The 23519-nt window shown below is 37.8% G+C and overlaps 2 protein-coding genes across 3 annotated transcripts in view; both read left to right on the forward strand.

Moving 5' to 3' along the window:
* Nucleotides 1–394: 394 nt before the first annotated feature.
* On the forward strand, nt 395–22290 carry kif5ba (kinesin family member 5B, a). Of its 2 annotated transcripts, none has more exons than XM_073855727.1 (26): nt 395–721; nt 4815–4902; nt 5019–5092; nt 5376–5480; nt 5604–5652; nt 5763–5818; nt 5914–6001; nt 6153–6277; nt 6398–6502; nt 7652–7797; nt 8639–8787; nt 8916–9124; nt 9940–10008; nt 11257–11463; nt 11556–11699; nt 11784–11968; nt 12066–12187; nt 12315–12370; nt 12456–12565; nt 14065–14166; nt 14980–15040; nt 15170–15241; nt 16172–16276; nt 16402–16615; nt 16741–16885; nt 20708–22290. In XM_073855727.1, the coding sequence occupies exons 1-26, from the start codon at nt 596–598 to the stop codon at nt 20709–20711; spliced, it is 2916 nt and encodes a 971-aa protein (XP_073711828.1). In that variant the 5' UTR covers nt 395–595; the 3' UTR covers nt 20712–22290. The 2 variants fall into 2 exon arrangements, with proteins under 2 accessions (XP_073711828.1, XP_073711838.1); XM_073855737.1 differs by having other exon boundaries at nt 396–721; nt 11787–11968.
* A 736-nt stretch (nt 22291–23026) lies between these two features.
* Nucleotides 23027–23519, forward strand: part of LOC129442973 (NACHT, LRR and PYD domains-containing protein 1 homolog) — a 69756-nt gene continuing 69263 nt past the window's right edge. Inside the window, exon 1 of the mRNA XM_073855835.1 lies at nt 23027–23304. The gene's annotated coding sequence lies outside the window, so the exon portion shown is untranslated. The remainder of the gene's footprint in view (nt 23305–23519) is intronic.

Genomic DNA, 23519 nt, shown 5'->3' on the forward strand with positions numbered 1-23519 from the left:
GTGCAAATATTATTTTAATTTGCAGTAGGAGTAGTGCAGAATTTTAAATATAATTTAACAAAACATAACACACATACCACACACATTTTTTCTTTTGCATTTTTAAAAACCCCAAAAACTCATAATGTGGGCTAAGAAATCATTCATTTATTCAGCCTATTTGTCATAGCCCCTAAATTATTTAGTAAATATTTTAGTCAGGGCGAATTTCAATCGGAAGTGATTAGTACCATGGCCTATTCTGTAAAATAGGCAGTTGTCTCATATTGTGGCCGATTAAAATACACCTGGCGAACACAGCAATAAAAAACAACATTATTTTCTCTTTATCCAGAGCGACTGTTTATGTGGCGTGCCCATCGGAGGTGGAACATCCCGTTTTGAACGCACCCTCAAGTTGGGTTGAGTGTGACGTCAGACAACCGGTATCTGTGATCCGCCGGTGTCGTGTAGTCACACGGTCTGCGAATCAAATCCCATTGCTCGGGATTTCGGACAGAGGCGGTGTGTGTACCCACCTCTCTGTCCGCGTCTGCATCCGTCTGCGCCTGCTCTGCTCTAGCCGGTGCTCTCGTGATTCGGCAACCGGGCGAAGATGGCGGACCCGGCGGAGTGCACCATCAAAGTCGTGTGCCGTTTCAGGCCCCTGAACAACTCGGAGGTGGCGAGGGGGGACAAGTACATCCCTAAATTTCAGGGGGAGGACAGTGTCGTGATTGCGGTGAGTGTCGTTTCCTATCGGGCGATATAATCGTTTATTTCTCGCTTGGTGTCGCGCGAGCGGCTAATGCTAGCGACTTGCAGAACCAAAACGGATCGCGATCTGTAAATCTGAATATCTGACACTGTATCCGGTCTGATAAAACACAAAACCGACGGCTTGATTCGGGTTTAAGTGTGACTTTTTGTTAATTTTGTTAATGTTTTCTTTGTTAATGTTGCAAGTGCATGCTAATCGTGTTAGCCGCGGATCTGCACATTCAACGCGGAAACACAGTCAGTTCCTTGAAACTTCAACGATTGTTTATTACATTTATTAGAGATTTTAGGTTTAGATGATTTTTTAAGCTTTTGTTTGTAAGGGGGTGTATGGTAAATATGTTTAATAAACAGAAAACTAGACATATGTGACTGTTTGTAATGTAAATACAGTGATAGTTCTCTATAATACATTAACATCAATGTTAAATCTTTGTATTTGAATAACAAGTGTAAGTTGACACGAGGTTGCTCATCGAGTAAAATATAAATTAAACTTCATTAGACTCTCTTTTTTAATATACAAATCTATCTCTTACACTTTGATATGTCATCTTGTATCAAAAACATGCTGTTTGGTTAAACATAAGGCTTTGTTCCATTCATATTTGACTGGGTTTATATGCAAACTATTCATTTATAATGTTTTGTCTTCTGCATATCCATTTCAACCATGATATTCTGTTGCTTGTCATAAACTCCAATCCTTTCTATTGTTGGACAACTTGTGGCATAACAAAAGCAAATACTCGATGTGGAAAGGCAAGCTCTATGGAAACCTATTTGGTGACCATCCCATGTATGTAAACACTGATGATTTCATAGGGCAGCTTTCTTTCCAGCATTTCCTGTTTAATTTTACAAATCTTTTTAATGTACGAAAAGTTTAAAGTATTGCTGTGTGTATGTTCTTGAAAGACCGGCTTTGTAACGGATATTTTTTTTCTGTTGTATAAAAGAGAGACCTTTTCTTTGTTTGAAAGTGAGAGAATCTCCTGCGAATGGAGGCTCATTCATTCATACCCACTGTCATTTAAATAAGAAGGGAGTGTGTGTAGAAATCCAGAGGAAGGTGAGATAATGCATTGGAAATAGAGAGGCCTCCACCCTGTGCAACCTCTGGGACTCTTGTGTGTCATGAAAAATAGAAATGGCTTCCATTAGGACTTTTGTGAAGTGTTCCTTGTCTCTTTCCATAGTAAAATAGCTTTGATTGTATCAGTATACAGCCCATGCATAAGGCGTACATATGGATTATGGTATATTGACAGGTTCTTTTTAGACAATGTGTACATGAACGTGGTCACAAACTCATGACAGGGCAATATATATGGGTTATAAACAAGAGTCAGTGTCATTTACTTAGAGAGTTTCAGTTTACAATGTACTCACTGTTACAGGATTAACATTGTTATGAGGCTTGCAATAAACCCTGTTTCGCAAACTAAGCCGTGAATGTTTAGTTTTGTAGAAGTATAATGACGAATGCATGACGAGGAAATGTACAACTTTAAATTAGTGGCACAGTTGTAAAAAAGTTGTTAAACATTACTCTTCCTCTGTCATGCCCTATAGACTTTGGACATCCTAAGTGATAGTGATTCATACTGGTATCATATTATAGATGTCACTTTTCTTACCTGTACATTTTGTTTATATCAATTGACCAAAATAACAATAACAGCAAGGAACTATGCTGCCGTGCCATGGGTGCAGCAGGGGCAATGATTTTACGCAGCGTCCGAAAATAGTCCCCAGCTAGGTAACTTTCAATGTGACTGCTGTCACTAAGTTTGTGTAGTTGCAGAGCTGGGGACTATTTTCGGGCAGTGCGCGTAATGTCAATGTGCCTGCTGCACCCATGGTACGGAGGCAAGGATCCTTGATTATTAAGCGTTCTTGGTGTCCGCAGTATCTTGCAGTTTTTGTTTTGGCAGCTTTGATTGTTAATCAGTAGGTTAGCATCACCACAGGTGTATAGTCTCTGTGTATAGATCAAGTGCATGGATGCTATACGTGTTGTTGAAAGCTGTTTTCAAACCATCATTTCCTCGGGGTCCTTAAAGTAGTCCCACAGATTGTGTATGTCATGGTAACCAGGTGTTCAGTGAAGACCATCTGTACCCCGGTGGGACCTCTGTCTGTCTGAGGTCTTAATGGTCATGATTGTGGTACAGCCAAGAATTGTCATTTATCGTTGTTTAATAGTGTAAATTTCGTGTGAAAGCTTGCCTGAGTTAGACTTTAATTTGTCATGGTTTTGCCTCTGTAATTATGGTTAAACGCTGGTGCACTGTTAAGTCTTTTAGTGTCTTGAAAGAGGTTTAATGAGTTTAGCAGGATTAGGTTTTTGGATTTTGATCTATGGATAGGATACTAGTGCTGTAATGAAAAACATGAATAAAGTGATATATGGATGGAGTAACAATTTTTATTCTTAGTCTTTCTTATATTTTTTGTGCACTCTTAGAACGGATGTGTTAAAAACAACACATATTGATTCTGGGACAACACAATAAATGCGTTGTCCCAGAATCCACCCATCTTTGTGTTATTATTGAAACAACACACTTTCTGTTACTTGTAACACAACTTGTGTTTTATTTTAACACAAAATAACACATAATGTGTTAAAATTACACATAATGTGTTAAAAGCTTAATGCACAAAGATGTGTAAAAAATTAACACATCCTTTCTAAAAGTGTGCATCAGGAGGATGGCGACAAAAGTCAAAGTTGTTTTTTGTATAAAAAGGTTTACTTTTTTGTTCAGGATTACTATTTACCTGGTGGATTTATCATTATCTTTTTATCTTAAGTATTTATTTTAATTAATGAAATACATTTCAAAAAGGCATATTTTGTATTAAATGCATGCAATATTGTATATCAAGCCTACACATTCTCTCTCTTTTTTGTTTTGCTGTTTTTCATCACTACAGTAATTTACACTCCAGCATTGGGTCAAAAAGGGATGAACCTTATAACTTAACCTATGCTGGGTTGTTTCAACCCAAAATGCTTGGATGTTTTAACTAGAGATTGGCCTATATGGGTTTTTCTGTAGCCAATGTTTAGAGGTCAGGGTCAGCCGATGGCCGATATGTGCTGCCAATTTATTTTTTGACTGATTTTTAGTTTAATTATCGCTAAGCTTTCCCCATCATTTGCATGCTAAAATGTCACGTTAATAATAATTGGATGCACAACATTTCTATACTTTACATCATTATTTATTGAACACTGACTTGAACCATCTCTCGAATCATATTTATGTGCACTATGTGCGCTATTCCAGGAAATGTCTACAGGAATATTTATATCGCTGTTCTTCAAATTGTTTTGGGTATTTTCATGATAATAAAGAATATTTTGAATGATTTTGTTTAATAAGTGTTGCTTTTTTAAATGCACGTTATAAATGACTCCGACTCATAATGATTTTGGATTGATAAGGACTTCCTACTGACCAAATGTCGTAGTACATGCACAACCTGTGCATGAAACACATAATCGCAGCCTTGCGATTTAGAATCGAATTCCGACAGGCATTTTTAATGGGACATACGATTAATCGTTACAGCCCTACTGATAATTTATTATAACATGTTAAAATTGGCACTTTAGATGTGAGCCAAAATGTGCTTTTTTGGAAGTATCCTTTTAAATGCAAATGAGCTGATGAGATGCAAATACTGATCGCCATAATGGTGGTTTGTTGAATTTTGCTGTCAATTTTTTTCTCTCTGCACTAAATGACAGTGCCGTAGTTAGATTAGGCAGATTAAGGGGTGGTATTATTGTAATAAGACCTGCTTTCTACAGGTTCTAAATCTAAATGACCTCTTTTTTCACATGAATGATTTACCAAAACTAAGTTACTGGGTTGATCTTTGTCACATGTTCTAGGTTGATAGATGCACTGGAGACCCGATTGTAGCACTTAAACATGAAAAAAGTCATTATTTTGATAATATGTCCCCTTTAATATTACCTGGTAATCTATTAGTATGTGACCATGGTGCATTAATGCTTCTTGTTGTCTCCTCCACAGGGTAAGCCGTATGTTTTCGACAAAGTTTTCCAGTCAAACACGACACAGGAGCAGGTGTACAAGGCCTGTGCTCAAGACATCGTCAAAGGTAAGAAAGGAAGTTCATGGGTTCTGTCTTTTAATTTGATTTAAAGGTGTAGTAACTTTAGAAAGCATTTATCTGTTTTATACATAGAGTGAAATTTAATAACATTTCCCCCCCAGATGTACTTGGAGGATATAATGGAACCATTTTTGCTTATGGTCAGACATCCTCAGGCAAAACGCACACGATGGAGGTAAATCTTAAAGATGAATAGCTTGAGTCGTGCACTGTTCACTTTCATTGTAATTCATTTGTATAATGAGCATATTCTTAGGTTACATTTTCACCATATTTACAATGAAATCAGTCCACATGCTGGCAGCTATAGAAGCCCAATGTTTGCCTGATCAAAATAATAAACTGAGCATGCTGCTTTAAAATGTATCATAAGTAATAGCCATAGTTTCTGGAATGACAATAAGGATAAATAAATAAATAAATGTATTGTACGTTAACTGCTAATTTTTCCGATGGAGGGAAATCTCCATGACACAGATTCAATGGGAATTATTCCCAGAATAGTGCAAGATATCTTTAACTACATTTATTCTATGGATGAAAACCTGGAGTTTCACATTAAAGTAAGTATTTTACCTTTACACACACTGTATTTCAGTCACTCTCTTTTACTTTCCCTTTTCTATTTTACTAAAGATTCCAGGTTGTATCTGTTCTCTTAGTGGTGTGTTTGTGCTTTGTGACAGGTTTCATATTTTGAGATTTATCTAGATAAGGTTCGGGACCTTTTGGATGGTGAGTGCTGCGGTTGCCTCACATCTTGCTTTTGAGATAAACAATACAGCTAATAAAATAATAAAGCTGCTTTCATTGGGAAATAATGTCTGTCTCTTTTATCTTTGCAGTTTCAAAGACTAATTTATCTGTACATGAAGACAAAAACAGGGTTCCTTATGTCAAGGTGAGTTTCACTGTCAATGTATGAACACAGTCCCTGTGGATTAGATGCAGCGTGTCATTTGCTAATTTTTTTTGTTTGTGTGTGTCTGCTTTTAGGGTTGCACTGAACGATTTGTTTGCAGTCCAGAGGAAGTAATGGACACTATTGATGAGGGGAAATCAAACAGACATGTGGCCGTGACAAGTACGAATGTCTTTATTTTTTTAAAGGGAATAATGTACAACATACACAGATCCTGCCAGAAGACTGTAACATCTACATAATTTATCACTGACTTGTTTTTAAAAACACAGCGTTATGTGAGTCTTAAATGTATGTTATGTGTGTGTTTCAGACATGAATGAACACAGCTCAAGAAGTCACAGTATCTTCCTGATCAACGTGAAGCAGGAAAACACACAAACCGAACAGAAGCTAAGTGGAAAACTCTTCCTGGTTGACCTGGCAGGAAGTGAAAAGGTGTGTTTGTGTTTGTTATGCAAAGCTCATGGATTTGAGTTATAATGAAACATATGAACTGATTAAAAAGTATAGTAATGTACAGTGAATGCCGTGTGCATTAATGTTTGTGTCTCGCAGGTTGGTAAAACAGGAGCTGAAGGGGCTGTACTGGAAGAAGCCAAAAACATCAACAAGTCTCTATCAGCTCTGGGAAACGTGATATCTGCCTTAGCTGAGGGCTCGGTAAGTCTCACACACTCATAGCTGTTATACTGTATGTGGTGCTTAAAGCTCCCATAACACATGCTGTTTCTGTGTATCTTATGTTCATCTGGAGTGCCTATAGAGTAGTATTGCATCCTTCATATTTACGAAGAGTCTTTAGTTTTATCAGATTTATAAAAGACAGATCAGCTTTACAGATTCTTGCTGATATTGTATGAAAAAAATCGAAAGGAGGAGTTACGAGCTGCGGGAGGAGCGAGTCATGCAACACTTTATACAACACTGGAAATCTTAAGATTCCTTACATGTTTGTGTCGTTTATTATATGCACTTACGCGCCTGCTACCCCGGATTAACAATCTATATCCATAGTTTCCATAAGGCTGGGATACTTCTCCTTACATCCAAAAACACACTTCTTCTGTCATGACTCATGCCATTGTTGAGTCTTGATATAAAACAAAGATGTTGCGTGAAGTGATGCCTGTGACTTCTATTGTCCTCGGTTCTCACTGTCCCACTGATTGACTTGTGAGCGTGGTTTTCCGGGGGAAGTGCCCATAAAAATAAGTCATACGTATGGCTTACCCCTGAAACTTTCCGAAACTTGTACGAACCCTGGCGAAGTGCATTCGACACAGAAATACTCTTTAACACGTCCAACTGCTTTTTTTGACACTTTTCCTATGTTTAGGATGAGGAAACCACCTTTTAAACTGTGTTAAAGCAACACCAAAGAGGTTTTTTTACCTTAAAATAACGTTTCCAAAAAAGTTTCAGTGGTTCATCCACACAAAACAGGGTGAATGGTGCTTTCACATTCGCTTTGCAGCCCTCTATCGGCCAAAACCGCACTAATGAAGTTTCCAACCGTCGGGTAGTGGTCCTGTAGTTCGAGTGAAAACTACAAAAACTTGCTTTACGGCAGACCTACAATCCAATCAGAGCCAGCTATGCTGCAGTATTTACGACAGTGGTAATGAACAATTACGCTTCTAACCTGTAGGGGGAGCAAAGAGCCAGAGTTCTTTAGTGTTGCTTTAATAGGGCAGAATGGATGAAATACCGTTGAACCCCCCCCCCCCCCCCTTCAAAATGATTTTGAATCTATCTTAGACATTATGATCAATGTCTATTGATCTAATTCTGTGTTTCTCTCTCTTTCAGACATATGTTCCCTACAGAGACAGTAAAATGACAAGGATTTTGCAGGATTCACTAGGTGGGAACTGCAGGACCACCATTGTCATTTGCTGTTCACCCTCCTCATTCAATGACGCAGAGACCAAAACTACTCTCATGTTTGGACAAAGGTGAGGAAACATACTCGGATTGTTAATTTCTATTGCTTTGTCTTTTTCTGTGTTCATAACAAAAGTATTGCTTGTATATGCAATTATTATTATTATATGGCTCTCTGTGAAGTAAATGTACCATAGATGCCAATTTATTTTTCACCGGTGGGTGCTTGTCACAACATCGCCCAACACTTATTGGGCTGCTTAGCAACAGCAGACGCTACGGTAGCGGCAAGCGCTTTGGAAAGGAGGAGGAAAGCGACGTGTCTGATTTTTCTGTGCAGTTTAGACACAAAATGTGAAGTTACCCTTATTCGGCTTATTCATCAAAGCATTGTAGATATTTCAACTCACGAAATCCACCAATCTGAGAGTCTACTGAATTTTTATTAAAATTTATTGAGCATATCTGGCCTTTTTTTTGGGTGCTTGACCATTTTGGTGGGTGCCTTGAGCAGCAGAGCATCCATGGGATCTGCACCTATGCACAGAGCCGCTCATTAATGCAGAAACTTAGACTTACACATGATGACCGACTGACACATCATCCACTGATCTGCATGAAAACAACATAACCCTACAACTCTAATGGGTGGTCTCCAAGACTAAAATGCATGCTTGAACTGCCTTAATTTAAAAACATCTTGCATTGACATATCTGAATGTATATAGAATTGCCATTGTTTTGTCTCAAGATGCCCACCAGTAATGTATGTTTTTGGAAAAAACTTTAATGTCCTAATATAACTAAAACCTAGTCCTGGATTCTAAATCTAAAGCCTGTCAAGGAAACCACCCCTATAAGAAAACGGTAAAGAAATTCAATGTGTGAAACACCGTGTCTGTGTGTTTACAGAGCGAAGACCATTAAGAACACAGTGTGCGTGAACATTGAGCTGACGGCAGAACAGTGGAAGAAGAAATATGAGCGAGAGAAAGATAAAAACAAAAGCCTTCGTAACACCATCACATGGCTGGAGAACGAACTGAACCGCTGGAGAAGGGGTCAGACACACACGTCTACACTAACAGATGTGAAATTTGACTTGTGATGCTGTTTTTGAATAAGTCTTAGTTAAAATCACACATCTGTCTGCATTCATTGAAGGTTTTGTGTGTTGTGTGTCCTGCAGGTGAGAGTGTACCTAAAGAAGAGCAGTTTGATAAGGAGAAGGCAAATGCCGAAGTGTTGGCACTGGATAACACAATAAATAATGATAAGTTTGCGTCCACACCAAGCAATCCTCCCATGCCGGGCATGCTGGGCGCTCGACTTACAGACGCAGAGAAGGATAAGTGTGAGGCAGAGCTTGCCAAATTGTACAAGCAGCTTGACGACAAGGTACACGCGTACATTTACATAATCGACTTTTGCCTTTTTAGTAGTTAACTGTATGTGTAGTAGCCAAATGCTTGGGATATAATTACCATGGTAAAGTCAGTGTAACTGTGGTTTCTGTGAAACAACCTTAAAGGGATTGTTCACACAAAAATGAAAATTACCCCATGATCTACGCACCCTCAAGCCATTCTTAAGGTTATATGACTGATATTTTTTCAGATAAACACAATCGGTAGGGGTGTCACGATTCTTCAAATCTTTGATTCGATTACATTTTCGATTCTAAGGTCACTGTTCGATTTGATTCTCGTTTTTTGAAACATTTTTGATTTTAAATCGAAATCGTGACACCCTTAACAATCTGAGTTATATTAGAAATGTCCTGGCTGTTTCAAGCTTTATAATGGTAGTAAATGGTGCTTCTGATTTGAAGCCCCAAAAATAAATGCCTTCTGAAAGCAGTCGATGTGATTTTGTAAGAAAAAAAGTATCTTGAAAACTTTCCAAACTAAAATAACCAGCGTCCTGTAATGACCAACGCACGTTCGGGAGTGGATTTTCAGCGTATGACGAAGCATACGAGATGTAGTGACGAACGTGGAAGCGCAGAGAGCAAAACGAGAGCAAAATGTCTCATACGCTACTAAATACGTCATATGGCTGAAGGGTAAGTAAATCATGGGGTAAATTTCATTTTTGGGTGAACTATCCCTTTAAATACTCTATTTTCTAAAAATTTAATATAATTTTGTTACTGTAGTCAAATTTTGTACTACATTAGTGTGATGTGTTATTTTCATTGTTGTCTTCTTCAGGATGAAGAGATTAATCAGCAGTCTCAGCTGGTGGAGAAGCTCAAGCAGCAGATGTTGGACCAGGAGGAGGTTAGTGGTGGTCTAGCTGTGCATTAGGTAGGAAATGTGCACTTCTGTGGTGCTTCATATACCTGCAAAGAGTACAAAAAAAATGGTCCTATTACATGATGTATTGGGGTGATTCTCACGAAATCCAGACTTAAAAGGTGTCCAGCATCAGATATTTTAAAAAGCCATAAAAGCCCTTTTTTTTGCACATATAAGATTAAGGTCTGAACTTACTATAGCCATTATTTTTAGAGGATTTAAAAAATATTTCCTATAGAATTATTTAAATTTTTTAGATTAGCATTATCAAAAATGATCATTACCGCAACATGATATTATTTTAAATATATGCATTTACAAACTCATGTTTCGGTAATAAGACCTAAAAAGTTGTCTAGGTACTATGACAAACAAAATTTCAACTTTTATCTGAAGAGAAAAAATAAGAACTGCTTATCTGGTAGCTATCTTGAGTGTCACAGTCAATTATGTCCCTTCTAACAATTTTTTATTTTTTTTTGAAAATGTTAGTTCCTTTGAGCGCTTAAACAATGATTAAAAAAAATGTTGCGGAGGATGAGAAAATGTTTCTTGGACACATTTATATTCCAGTTATTATTGTCTCTTCATTTACCAATGATCACCAAATACCACATGTTTCTTTACTGTAAATGTTTATAGTATAACATGCACTGAAGCTTTTATTTTTTAGATTTTTTAATTATAAATATTTCCATGTTAAACAACCCAAATCCAACCATGGACACGTTGCGGTAATGATCATTTTCCCCTTGAATTTGGGAAAAAAACAAAATTGGTTTGTATGATCTCATTTGAAATCATGTGCAAAATAGTACATGAAGAGATGTTTGTAACTGTATGCTTCTTATTTTGATACTCTTACTTTGCATGTACTTTTTTTATCAAAATGTTTCATGACACCTCATAAGTCTAATTTTTCGAGAATCACCCATTAGTGTCCTAAGGTTGACCGTGTCAATTAAATTTAAATTGAATTAAATGAAAAGCCTTTAAATCAAAAGCTTTTTAAGATCATAAATAACATAAATACAGTAAAGTTTCACCAGACTAATTATTAGTGATTTGTGTGTCTCTGACCATCTTGAATATATCCAATTTATGCATATATTTAGCTCCACCCATTTGTGATCAGATCCCAAGATGAGGATTAATACAAGCTGTAAGTGGGCCCTGTGGTCTTATGTATACAATATGTTTACATTTGGATATGTTTCATGTACATTCCAGCTGTTGGCTTCATCACGGCGAGACCACGACAATCTGCAGGTGGAACTGACCCGCCTACAGATGGAGAACGATGCATCTAAAGAAGAGGTGAAGGAGGTGCTTCAGGCCCTGGAGGAGCTCGCTGTAAACTACGACCAGAAAAGTCAGGAGGTGGAGGACAAAAGCAAGGAGTTCGAAGCCCTCAGCGAAGAACTGAACCAGAAATCTGTGAGTACCAAACAAGCGATTATTCAAATATCCTGCCTCTTATGAGATTAGCAACAGTAAACTTATGCGCCTAAACCATGTGTCTGCATCAGAGCACCCTGGCGTCCATAGATTCAGAGCTGCAGAAACTGAAGGAAATGGCCAATCACCAGAAGAAGAGGGTGACTGAGATGATGTCATCACTCCTGAAAGACTTAACAGAGATTGGGATTGCAGTGGGCAACAATGATATCAAGGTGATGCAAAAGCATTCATTGTGACCTTGTTGATGTTGTTGGTAGATTTTGTAGAAAGGGTTTGAGAATTGTGACTTTCTCAAGCAGCACGAGGGCAGCGGTCTTATAGATGAAGAGTTTACTGTAGCCAGACTCTATATCAGTAAAATGAAGTCGGAAGTTAAATCCATGGTCAAACGCTGCAAGCAGCTGGAAAACACTCAGTCGGAGAGCAACAACAAGATGGACGAAACCGAGAAGGAGCTAGCGGCGTGTCAGTTACGCGTCTCGCAGTACCGTTTCACAGTCTCACTGCGGACCTCCCGACATCACACTTTTTAAAGAAACACTTAGTGTATATGTCGGATATTAACTTTTTGATGTTTTGCAGTACGAGGCAAAAATTAAATCGCTGACGGAGTATCTGCAGAACGTAGAGCACAAGAAGAGACAGCTGGAGGAAGATGTTGACTCTCTCAATGAGGAGCTGGTCAAAATCAATGCACAGGGTACACATATAGATTAATAAATACATTCAAATGTATAATATACACAATAATACTGATTATTAAACTAATGCATGCATGTCTAACTTTCTCACTCTTTTTGTTTTTTTGCTGGCATATGTGTGTACAGAGAAAGTTCATGCTATGGAGAAGGAGAGTGAGATACAGAGTGCCAATGAAGTCAAGGTAAACACACAAACACATGCTGGTTCAGTTTAAACAGTAAATGATGTATTTATATATTAATGGGTTTGTTTGTTTGTATATAAAGGAGGCAGTTGAGAAGCAGATCCAGAGTCACAGAGATGCTCATCACAAACAACTCAGCAGTTTGAGAGACGAGCTGGAAAACAAAGAGAAACTCATCACCGAACTACAAGAGTACCACACACACACACACACACACACACACACACACACACACACACACACACACACACACACACACACACACACACACACACACACATAGCATCACTCGTTAAAACCTACAACCATGTACACTTCATGGGGAGAATGAGTCTATATCTAAAGACAGACACTTTTCTTTAAAGGTCACATATTATGCCAATTTTTACGAGATGTAGTATAAGTTTCAGGTGTGCCTATGATGTGTCTGCGAAGTTTCAGCCCAAAATACCCCACAGATCATTTGTTATAGCATCCTAAGTGCCCCTATTTGGGTGGGAGCAAAAAGCCCTGTTATCATGTGTGTACCTTTAAATGCAATTAAGCTTCAGCTCCTCACTCCCTTACCAACAGACTGTGAGCGCTTTGTTTAAAAATAGATCTGAATGCTGTGAATACATTATGAGACAATAATATCTTTAGCCGCATTAGCCAGGGATCCCACGAGTCCTTGAAATCATTGAAAGTTTGTGAATCTGGGGGGCCCTGGGAAGTTTTTGAAAATAATTATACATACATAGGAAGAGGTCATTGAAAGTGCTTGAATCTGTTTTATGCAAGAAGTTTTCTGGAAAAAAATCCATATTATTCCGTGTAGTGTAGGGCAACAAAATAAAAATTCTAGACTTTTTAAGCACACATGTTAAATTGTTCGCCTTATATGCTTATATCTTCTGTAGGCGAATGTTGATTCATACCAAAATGCTTTTTTGCATAGTTGTGTTTGACACATAAAAACGTCTCTGGTTACGTCTGTAACTGTTGTTCCCTGAGAAGGGAACGAGACGCTGCGTCTCCCTTGCCATACTTCCTGCGTCCCTGTAACGCCGTCTTTGCCAATAGTTCAGATAGCGATATATACTTCCTGTCTCCCGCGTCACTCTGTCTTTGTCATTAAGCCTACCCATTGGTTGAATTTGATATACACATTCAGACACACTTACCCCTGGAGGCGTCCCCAAAGTGTCACCGCAGTGACGCAGCTTGAGTTCCCTAGAAAGGGAACTGTAACAATGTATCTTAAAAGATAACGCAATGTAACATTGCTCTAACTTGAAATGTGTCCCCACATTTAGTCCTTGAATTTGAGGGTATTGGAATTTGAAGTTAACTAAGGTGTGGGAACCCTGATTAGCACTACAACGTGCTAACAAACAAATTTAGAAAAGCTTTTGGGTAAAATTATCCATTTTGTCAGTAGCCATGGCTGGAGCTTTATCTGTGTGACATCACATTAACAAGAGAATCAAAACAGCATGTCTAACAAGATTGCTTTGGTTTAATGGGGAATAAAAATGAGTGGGTGGATTTTTTTTTCAGTGTCACACACTGCCAACACACATTTATGTCCAAACACCTTGTAAAAGTGGATTTTGCATAATATGAATCCATTTAATGTCTTTAAATAGATTTTTTACATGTGCAGTTCCAGGTTTATGAACTTTATTCTCTCTCTCTTTCTCTCTCTGTAGTCTGAATCAGAAGATCATCTTGGAGCAGGAGCGTTTGAGAGTGGAACATGAGAAACTCAAATCCACTGACCAGGAGAAAAGCCGCAAACTACATGAGCTCTCTATGTCTTTAGCAAACATACTATAATTTCTTTTCAAATGGATACTTTCTGTCGAACACAAGAGGAAATTTTGACAAATGTTGGTAACGACACGGTTTACGGTGGCCACTGACTTTAATAGTCAAATCAAATACTATGGGAGTCAGTGGGTACCATCAACTGTACTTACCACCATTTGTCAAAATATCTACTTTTGTGTTCAATAGAAGTAAGTCATGCAGGAATTCACCCAAATGGGAATATTGGGTCTCATTCACTAAGCATGCGTACGCACAGATTTGTTTGTGAAGTGTGCGTGCGGACGTTTTAACTTACAAATCATGATTCAACAAAAACTTTCCTACTAAAATTTGTTTTTAAATGTATGCAAAAACGTAAGAACATCTTACACCACATGTACTCAATAATCATGAACAAGGAAAAAAATTAAAATGTATAACACGTTCAGGATTATGCGCAAGTCTGGTCTTAGTTGTTCTTACGTTTTTGCGGACATTTGGAAGAAATTTTGGTATGGGGGTTTTTGCTGATTCATGATTTGTTAGTTAAAACGTCTGAACACAAATAAGTTTATATTAAAATTGTGATTATTTTTATGTTAAATATTACACAAGTTAATTGTCTTGAATGTAGGTCCATATGACACGTACATAACATGACGTTTGACATCACATAACCCAACAATATACAATAGCGCACACTGATTACAAGAAACGATGAATGTGCCTAATACAATACAATAAACATCCCGTTTAAATCAGTCTGTAATTGTTTTATATTGAGAGTAGTATTAACTGCTTGTGTGTGTATACAGTATGATACAGGACCGCAGGGAACAAGCCAGACAGGATTTGAAAGGCTTGGAGGAGACTGTGGTAAGTGCATTTTCTTATCTCAGCACCAGAGGGCGACTGTAGATAACAACATTGTTCACATTTATTTAGTTGCAACATTTATGATGTCATTTACTTCATTTATGTGTCTGTTTGTGTTGCACGTTTTAGGCCAGGGAGCTACAAACTCTTCACAACCTCAGGAAATTGTTTGTACAGGATCTGGCAACTCGTGTAAAGAAGGTGTGTGGGAATTTGTGTGGCATGTTTTTTTATATCGATGCTCTGTCTCTTTGTTCTGAGCATCTTTACCTCTTTGATCCTTTTAAAGTTTCTAACTTGACTCAAGGGTGGACTTAAGTACATTGGTTGAATGCTAACTTGTCCAGTGAACAAGTGTTTGTGACCCTGGACCACAAAACCAGTCATAAGGATCAATTATTTGAAATTGAGATTTTTACATCTTTAAAAAGTTGAATAAATAATGCATGGTTTGTTACGGTACATTCACATTCTCATTTACTTTTAATGGGTGACGTCATGCGTTGCCAAACTGAATTTAGGATCTGTCCGAAGTTGAACATTTCTCAACATTTCAAGCTCCAACTCGTGCGTTTGCCAATCAAATCGCCTTATGCAAATAACCTAGTGCAGCCAATTACGTTTATGCAAGATTGGAGCATGTGTGGCGGCCACTGTGATTGGTTGTTGGCCACGATTCAGACCATCCTTCCGTCAAGCGTTAATGCTTTCGCAGTGTGTGAATGTAGGACAATATTTGGCCAATATACAACTATTTGGAAATGTAAAATCTGAGGGTGCAAAAAATCAAAATATTGAGAAAATTGCATTTAAAGTTGTCCAAAATAATTTCTTAGAAACAACTATTATGATTAATATTTAATGATAGATAGTTTTGATAAATAAATGATAAATAAAGTTTTTATATATTTACAGTACGAAATGTACAAAATATCTTCGTGGAACTTGATCTTTACATAATATCCTAATGATTTATGGCATTAAAAATCGATAATTCTGACCCATACAATGTATAATTAGCTATTGCTACAAATATATCCGTGCTACTTTAGACTGGTTTTTGTAGTCCAGGGTCACATTTGTTAAACACATGTTGTGTGTCAGTTATAAAGTTGATTATGTATGTTACAGAGTGCAGAGATGGATTCTGATGAAACTGGTGGAAGTGCTGCTCAAAAGCAGAAGATCTCTTTTCTGGAGAACAATCTAGAACAACTTACCAAGGTCCACAAACAGGTAATGTCAACCAGAAAGTCATCCATTCACAAACAGATGGTAAAGTGTGCACCATCTACAAACTTGCTTTACTCTCTGGCTCCCTTTTAAAATGTAACTTATAATTTCTTTCGTTCGTTATTTAGCTGGTGCGTGATAATGCAGACCTGCGTTGCGAGCTTCCTAAACTTGAGAAGCGTCTGCGGGCGACAGCGGAGCGTGTGAAGGCTCTGGAGTCTGCGCTTAAAGATGCCAAAGAGAACGCAGCCCGTGACCGCAAGCGATACCAGCAGGAGGTGGACCGCATCAAAGAGGCCGTGAGAGCAAAGAACATGGCCCGAAGAGGACACTCCGCACAGATAGCTAAGCACACATTTACACAAGCACCAATAACCAAAATCATGATGAAATTGCATGGATTCACTTGTTTCATTAATGTCAGGTTTTTTTTTAAAAGTTGTGATTTTCTTTTTTTTCTCTGGCTTTAGCTAAACCCATCAGGCCTGGACAGCAACCTGTAGCTTCTCCCACTCATCCCAATGTGCTACGTGGAGGTGGCGGCGGCGTCCTCTACCAGAACAACCAACCAGTTCCCATCAGAGGAGGTGGCGGGGTCAAACAAGAGAAGAGGTTTGTGTAGTTTCCAGGCAGAAAACAAAACAGAACAAGGGAATTGCGGCAGCACACTTATTCACTATTAATCTAATTTAAGTGATACCCATGCCATCTGTAAGTAATGTGAAGCCATTATCTTCAAACTTAAATAGACCTAGTGTTAAACGTTTAACTATTTTGTAAGCATAGATCACAATTTTATGTTGGCTTTGGGTTAACTTGACTCTATTTGTAGTGTGATGCATCTAGGGCTGCAACTAAGGATTATTTTCATAATCAAATAATCGGGCGATTATTATTATTTTTAATCGATCTAACTAAAAATATTTAGTCAATTCGATTTTTTACCTATTATAGCTAAATAAGGCACTAAATTAGGGTATTCATGTGTAGAAGTGTACTTTTAAAAGTGCAAAAGCCACACACTATTACAGAGTAGTAGTAGAGTAAATTGGTAATTTACTAATATAATCTTTTAGATTTTTAGATTTTAAGCCTTAAATAAAAAAGTTTGTGCAGCTTTTAAAGGGGACATATAAAGAAAATCGGACTTTTTCCATGTTTAAGTGCTATAATTGGCTCCCCAGTGCTTCTATCAACCTAGAAAATGTGAAAAAGATCAACCCAGTAACTAAGTTTTGGTAAACCATTCTCTGCAAGCATGTGAAAAAATAGGTCATTGAAATTCGGCTCCCCTTGTGATGTCAGAAGGGGATCTTATTATAATAATACCGCTCCTTAATCTGCACTATCCAACCATGGCACTGCCAAGGACATACCCAAAAACAGCACATTTTGCTCACACCTACAAAGTGGCATTTTTAAAATGTTATAATATATTATCTATATGGTATTTTGAGCTAAAACTTCACATACGTACTTTGTTGACACCAAAGATTTATTTTACTTCTTAATAAAGTTATGTGAAAGGTCCCCTTTAAATAGTAAAACATCTTTATATGTCAAAATATAAATAAACAAAACAAATTGAGTTTTCAGGCATGTGCTTGTGAGGACATTTTTCCACAGATGAATAAACTTATTTTAATCTTCAACTTCAGATATTGATGAGAATAAATATTATTTATTATTAGCAAAAAAGCCATTATAATATGATTTTAAAACAGAGGCTTAGTTTGTGGTTTAATACTATTTTTATGAAAACTCAACAACAATTAAACAAATACAATCTCACTTATATTAAAGAACGAAATTAAACCTTTTTAACCAGCACTGATTTGCATTTTTGCTTTTGTCGTTGTCCTGTCAGGGTTGCCAGATTTATGTAACAAAACCAGCCCAATGGCCATTTAAAATTAGTCCAAAAGCATCCCAATAACTTTTCACAGACCAAACACCAACAACTAATAAACCAAATCCATCCATCTCTAACACGCAGAAAAACATCAAACTGCAGAAACAGTATAAAAGTAGCCCAATTCAGAACTCAGCCGAAAGGCAGAGGACCTGGCAACGCTGCCTTGCTTTTAACCAAGCTGGTCATGCGGTTAGAAGAAGCACCTGATAAACATGCAATTTGCGTTGTATGAAGAAAACGTGCCTGACTTTAAAATTAATTAATTAATTAATTAGTTACATTTATATAGCGCTTTTCTCAGTACTCAAAGCGCCTTACATATGAATGGGGGAATCTCCCCAACCACCACCAATGTGCAGCATCCACCTGGATGATGCGACGGCAGCCATATTGCGCCAGAACGCCCACCACACACCAGCTTATTAGTAGAGAGGAGACAGACTGATATTAGGGCTGTCACTTTTGTGAAAAAATCATTTTCGATTTTTAATATGTAAGTGTTCATTGAATCGATTGTAAAATCGATTTTCCATGTCTAAAAAAGATGTTTCCATTTAACGCCAAATAACAGACAAATGTAAAGAGAGCGCCTGAAACGCACAAGTCAGCAATATTTCTTATTCATTGTCATTAAGTTTCCTGCAGAATAAAAAACAGCAACAGTAGTGCAACATTCTCTAAAAAAATATGCAGAGTGGATGCCATAAATGAAAAACATTACTGCAGGCTTCAACCGGCTGCTTTTATGATTTAGGCAATTCAAAAATTATTTTAAATAATGATTCGATGCATTTCAAACAACTGTTCAAAAATGAAACTTTAAATAGACTTACTTAAAGTGGAGAACATGCTGTGTATTTTTTTATTAAACGTAACCGACACTTAGGCGGCACTAGGCAGGCATAATGAAATGCGCAAAAAGACTAGGGCCATTACAAATTATTGGTCAGGAAAACAAGTCGATCAACATTTTAGGGGTCAAGAGCAGAGCGCTTTTCACTCACTATATATATTTCCATCTGTTGAGAAGACGCACTCTAACCGCACTGATGTCCCAGGGAAACTCGGGTACTTCGTTGCCAGCTGCGTATTTCGTACTGCCAATCTTCCATCTCAAAAGCGGGTCGCTGTCAGCTCGCAAGGGTGGCTCCTTGTCATAACTCATCATCTCCTGTAAGGTCACAATTTCGACGTTGTCTCGTGTTGCACAGGTTTATTGACGTTGTCCTCCATTTTCTTTGCAAAACACTAGATGCAGCGATTGAAAGCGTGAAACTATTAGACGGGTTGCACGGCGACGTCACTAACTGGTTGCGCGCGCAACCGAGAGGCAGAAAGAAGAGACGTGCATTGTGTTATATGCTAGTAGCGGTGTCTGTAATTCAAAATGCCAAGGAACTGTTGCGTGGAAAATAGTACCAACAGAGTCAATGCTGGGTGCCTGATGTTAACATACCAGTAGATGCGACTAATACGTTACTAGCATTATAATTATAACATTATAATTCATACATGTATCACAGTAACACTGCAAAAATAAAGACAGAAAAACAGATACAACTAAAATCAAGTCTTATTTATATACAAACAATAAAGAACGCTTCAATAATTAAGGTTGTTGCAGTAGCAGATCAGCTCACCAATCGGGCTTTCTGCCTCTTGGTTGTGCGCGCACCCTGCAATGTTTGTAAACTTGCAACCCCTCTATAGGTGCGTAAAATTGCTGGGTATTTTCTGTCTAGCTTTCGCACACCTACTGCACTTTCGGAATTCTTTATTTTCTTTTTCTGCTTGTTTGTGAGTTTTGTTACATCTATATTTTAACTGTTTAACTGTAAAATTAATAGTGTACATATTTGGTTAAAATCGATTGCCTATTTTCGTTTTTGAAACGTTTTTTGGTTGGTCCGATCGATTGTGCAATCGATTTTCGAACGAAAAGTGACAGCCCTAACTGATATAGCCAATTATTATGAGGGATGATTAGTAGGCCAATGGGCAAGTTTGGCCAGGATGCCGGGGCACACCCCTACTCTTTTTCGAAGGACATCCTGGGATTTTTAATGAGCACAGAGAGTCAGGACCTCGGTTTAACGTCTCATCCGAAGGACGGTGCTTTTTTGACAGTATAGTTAAAAGCGTACTACTTGCGCTCTATGAGCGGATGCGTGTCCGTGCTGTTTGATGGTGGTGCGGGAGCATGTGACATAACCGACTAACTGATCGATAATGAAATTCGTTGACAATGGCTTTAATTAGCGATTTTATTGATTAGTTGTTGCAGCCCTAGATGCATCACTATTTTTGTCGTAGTCCATTCTCACTCCATATGAATAGTTGTGCGTATGGGGTATAAACCGCTTTATGCATTATTTCATGAGCTCGCATTAACATGTAAACAACAGGAAATGAGATAAAGCATATTTGGCATGCTGTCCAAATTCTAGCATTGTGCTTTGACCTGCAGTAACTAACTGTAGTTCTGACTGTTTACTTTTCTTTTCTTTTGTTTTTTTTAGTTGAGGACAAGTTCATCCCACACTACCGATGATGCAGAACGCAAGACATCTTCATGGAAACCTGTCATTCCATTAACATAATCCCTCTCGTTGGTGTACGCAGTGGGATTTCTGAGTATACATGTTCATGACTGTACAGTTCCACTCCCACAATCTGTTATGTTTCCCCTCTAAAGCGAATTATTTTATGAATTTTGCACTCTCTCACACACAAATGCACTATATATAATAAAATGGAAATCAAGAAATAAATGTAAGTAACTAATGCAGTGCATATGCAATCACCTTTATCAATCTGTACTGTTGTTCAGTGAGTCCGCTCCATGTTAGGCTAAACACCTCAAAGGCTGTTTCTCTTAGGAGCGAATGAAAGAAAACAAAACATCAAAAAGGCATCTGCCGGCTCCAGCTCCTCTCTGCGTACCTGTAACCTCTTCAAGTTCAGTTATAACTACTGCCCAATATCTGCAGAAGAACTCAGTCCGTGCTTGACTTCATACGGGTCAGTGTGTTGAAACTGTAATGAGCTTGAATAGCAAATATCAGAATAGATAATATACCTGAGCTGTTTATTGATGTTTAAATGGATCGTCTGTATCACTACAACTCCGATATTTCTACATGAAGTACTGAAAACAGGTTCAAATGTCAGGAATTACAGTTGTTTGGGACTAGGGCAGGTGATGTAATGGATCTTTAAATGGGAATGTGGCGAAGCTTCTAGACACGAAGTTCCCTCACACAGTTTGGTAATTCTGTAAGGAGCTCACAATTTAAACTTATGACTGCAAAGGCTAATGGTTTCTTAAGAAACAAATGTTTAATTGAAGGTTGTTTTGTCTTGTTTTCGCATAACATCATGTTTCGAACTCCCTAAATTGTTTTTAATGTTTCATTCATATCTGTATTTCAAATGTTTATGTTTACCTGGAGTAAAATGCTGGGTTTGTTGACAACTGGAAGTCATGTGACATCATTCCTTGTCTGTTCCGCTTCTGTTACTGATCAGCCAATCAGTTTAGCGGAATATTTCAACAATCTACCCCAGATTACGTCTCTTAGAGTACTTGTTGCGTAGTTGGAACTGGAAAATGTGTAATTATCTATTATTTCTTTCAATGTTGTCCCAAATCTTTTGAATTTAGATGTTTACACTCCTGATATTGGTAAAGAACCTAATGAAATGTAAATTACAGGACATGACAGCCTTTGCATTATTTTCAAATCTATTGCTTTCTGGGTGTTTTATCTCTTTTAAGCATAGGACCATTTAAATCACTGTTGCGTTATTAGTCCTAAATTCATACCTTTTTTATTTGAGCATGAAGGATAATAAATTGCTGAACTCCATACATTCAATAAAAATTGAAAATGAATAGCTATTTTTTTATTACTGTGTAATAGTAACTCCATTACTGATTGACAGAAAGTTTCAACAACCGAACAGGTACTGGTTCATTCCAAGAGAAATAATGTGATTTTGGGAAATTCTGGTGTAAGGTGAGGGGTGGAAGAGAATGAAATGACTAAAAGCACTTTTCTCGATGGACTGCATGACGTGTGATTAAATCAATATTCTGAAACATGACGTCTCCTTTCTCTTTTTGAGACCGTATGGGGTGGTTTCCCGGACAGGGATTATCTTAAACCAGGACTAGGCCTTAGTTTAATTAGGAAATATATCTAACAAACACGCCTATTACATATTTAGTATGTAATATGTTTAAACTGAATGTAAAGAATCCCACTATGTTTGCATGCTAAAATCATCTACATTTTAAACTGGAACTTCATTCCCACTTGAAATTAACGTTGTGTATTGCAACCAGTTTTGTTAGTTGATTCTTATGTTTTTATTCATTATTAATTAGTTATCAAAATATATTTAAAAATGAGTTTTTCAGACATAGCTTCCACATTTTAAAGTAAATGCTGGTAACTGACACACTTTATTTTAGTGGTTGTCAAACTGGGGGGCCCAGTTTTATGACATTTTTTAAAATATACATTTACTATAAAATTATGTGCAATTAATCCTCAGAAAGATAAGACTATTGCCAACAACAATACGTTGTATAATTTCATTTGTTTTGTTTAATTTAAATGTTTGTTTTATGTCATACATTTTCTTTGGGGGGGGCACGAATGGATGCACTGTAAACAAGGGGGGTCGCATGCCAAAACAAATTGAGTACCACTGCACTGAAACACACATTTACATTAACAATAGGCACAATTATTTAGTTACTTTTAACTTTGAGAAAACAATAAAAACAAGAAATTATAAATCTGTATTTACGATGTGGCAGGGCGTCGCAACCGTTTCCATTTCCGCGCGCGATTATGTGTTACCAAGTCCGCGGCCTTCAGATGGGTTTAAGAATTTGGATACCTTTAAATTGTTTTCACCAGTGTATATTTTTCAGTGGGTTAAAGATGGAAGGATGTCGTTTAATAGTTGTTGGTATTTGGGCTGTGAATGGTCAATGTGATGCTGTTGGGCTAGTCTTAAATGACCATTGAGTTGGGTTTATTGCACGGATCTGGCAACCCACGCAGCCGTGCACAGTGCAGAGAAGTCGTCTGACGATCACGTCAAAGTTAGAGAGGGGGTTCAATCTTCAGCTGGCTGGCAGGGGCAGCCACTGGCAGGTCACGTGACCTGCCAGTTGCTGATTGGAAGCTGCCTATAGCGGGGATGGTTGGTCACGTGACGGGTCAGATCACGTCACCTGCCATCGCCGCCACTGGCAGGTCACGTCACCTGCCATCCCTGCCAGTGGTAGCGATTTCTTAAAAGTGATCGTTTAAC

The sequence above is a fragment of the Misgurnus anguillicaudatus genome, chromosome 2, assembly GCF_027580225.2.
Source record: "Misgurnus anguillicaudatus chromosome 2, ASM2758022v2, whole genome shotgun sequence".
NCBI classification, from domain to species: Eukaryota; Metazoa; Chordata; class Actinopteri; order Cypriniformes; family Cobitidae; genus Misgurnus; species Misgurnus anguillicaudatus.

Coding starts and splice junctions, on each gene's coding strand:
- kif5ba (XM_073855727.1), top strand. CDS start 596: ATGGCGGACCCGGCGGAGTGCACCATCAAAGTCGTGTGCCGTTTCAGG. Junction 5,653..5,762: donor GGTTCGGGACCTTTTGGATG/GTGAGTGCTGCG, acceptor TTATCTTTGCAG/TTTCAAAGACTAATTTATCT. Junction 12,566..14,064: donor CTCATCACCGAACTACAAGA/GTACCACACACA, acceptor CTCTCTCTGTAG/TCTGAATCAGAAGATCATCT.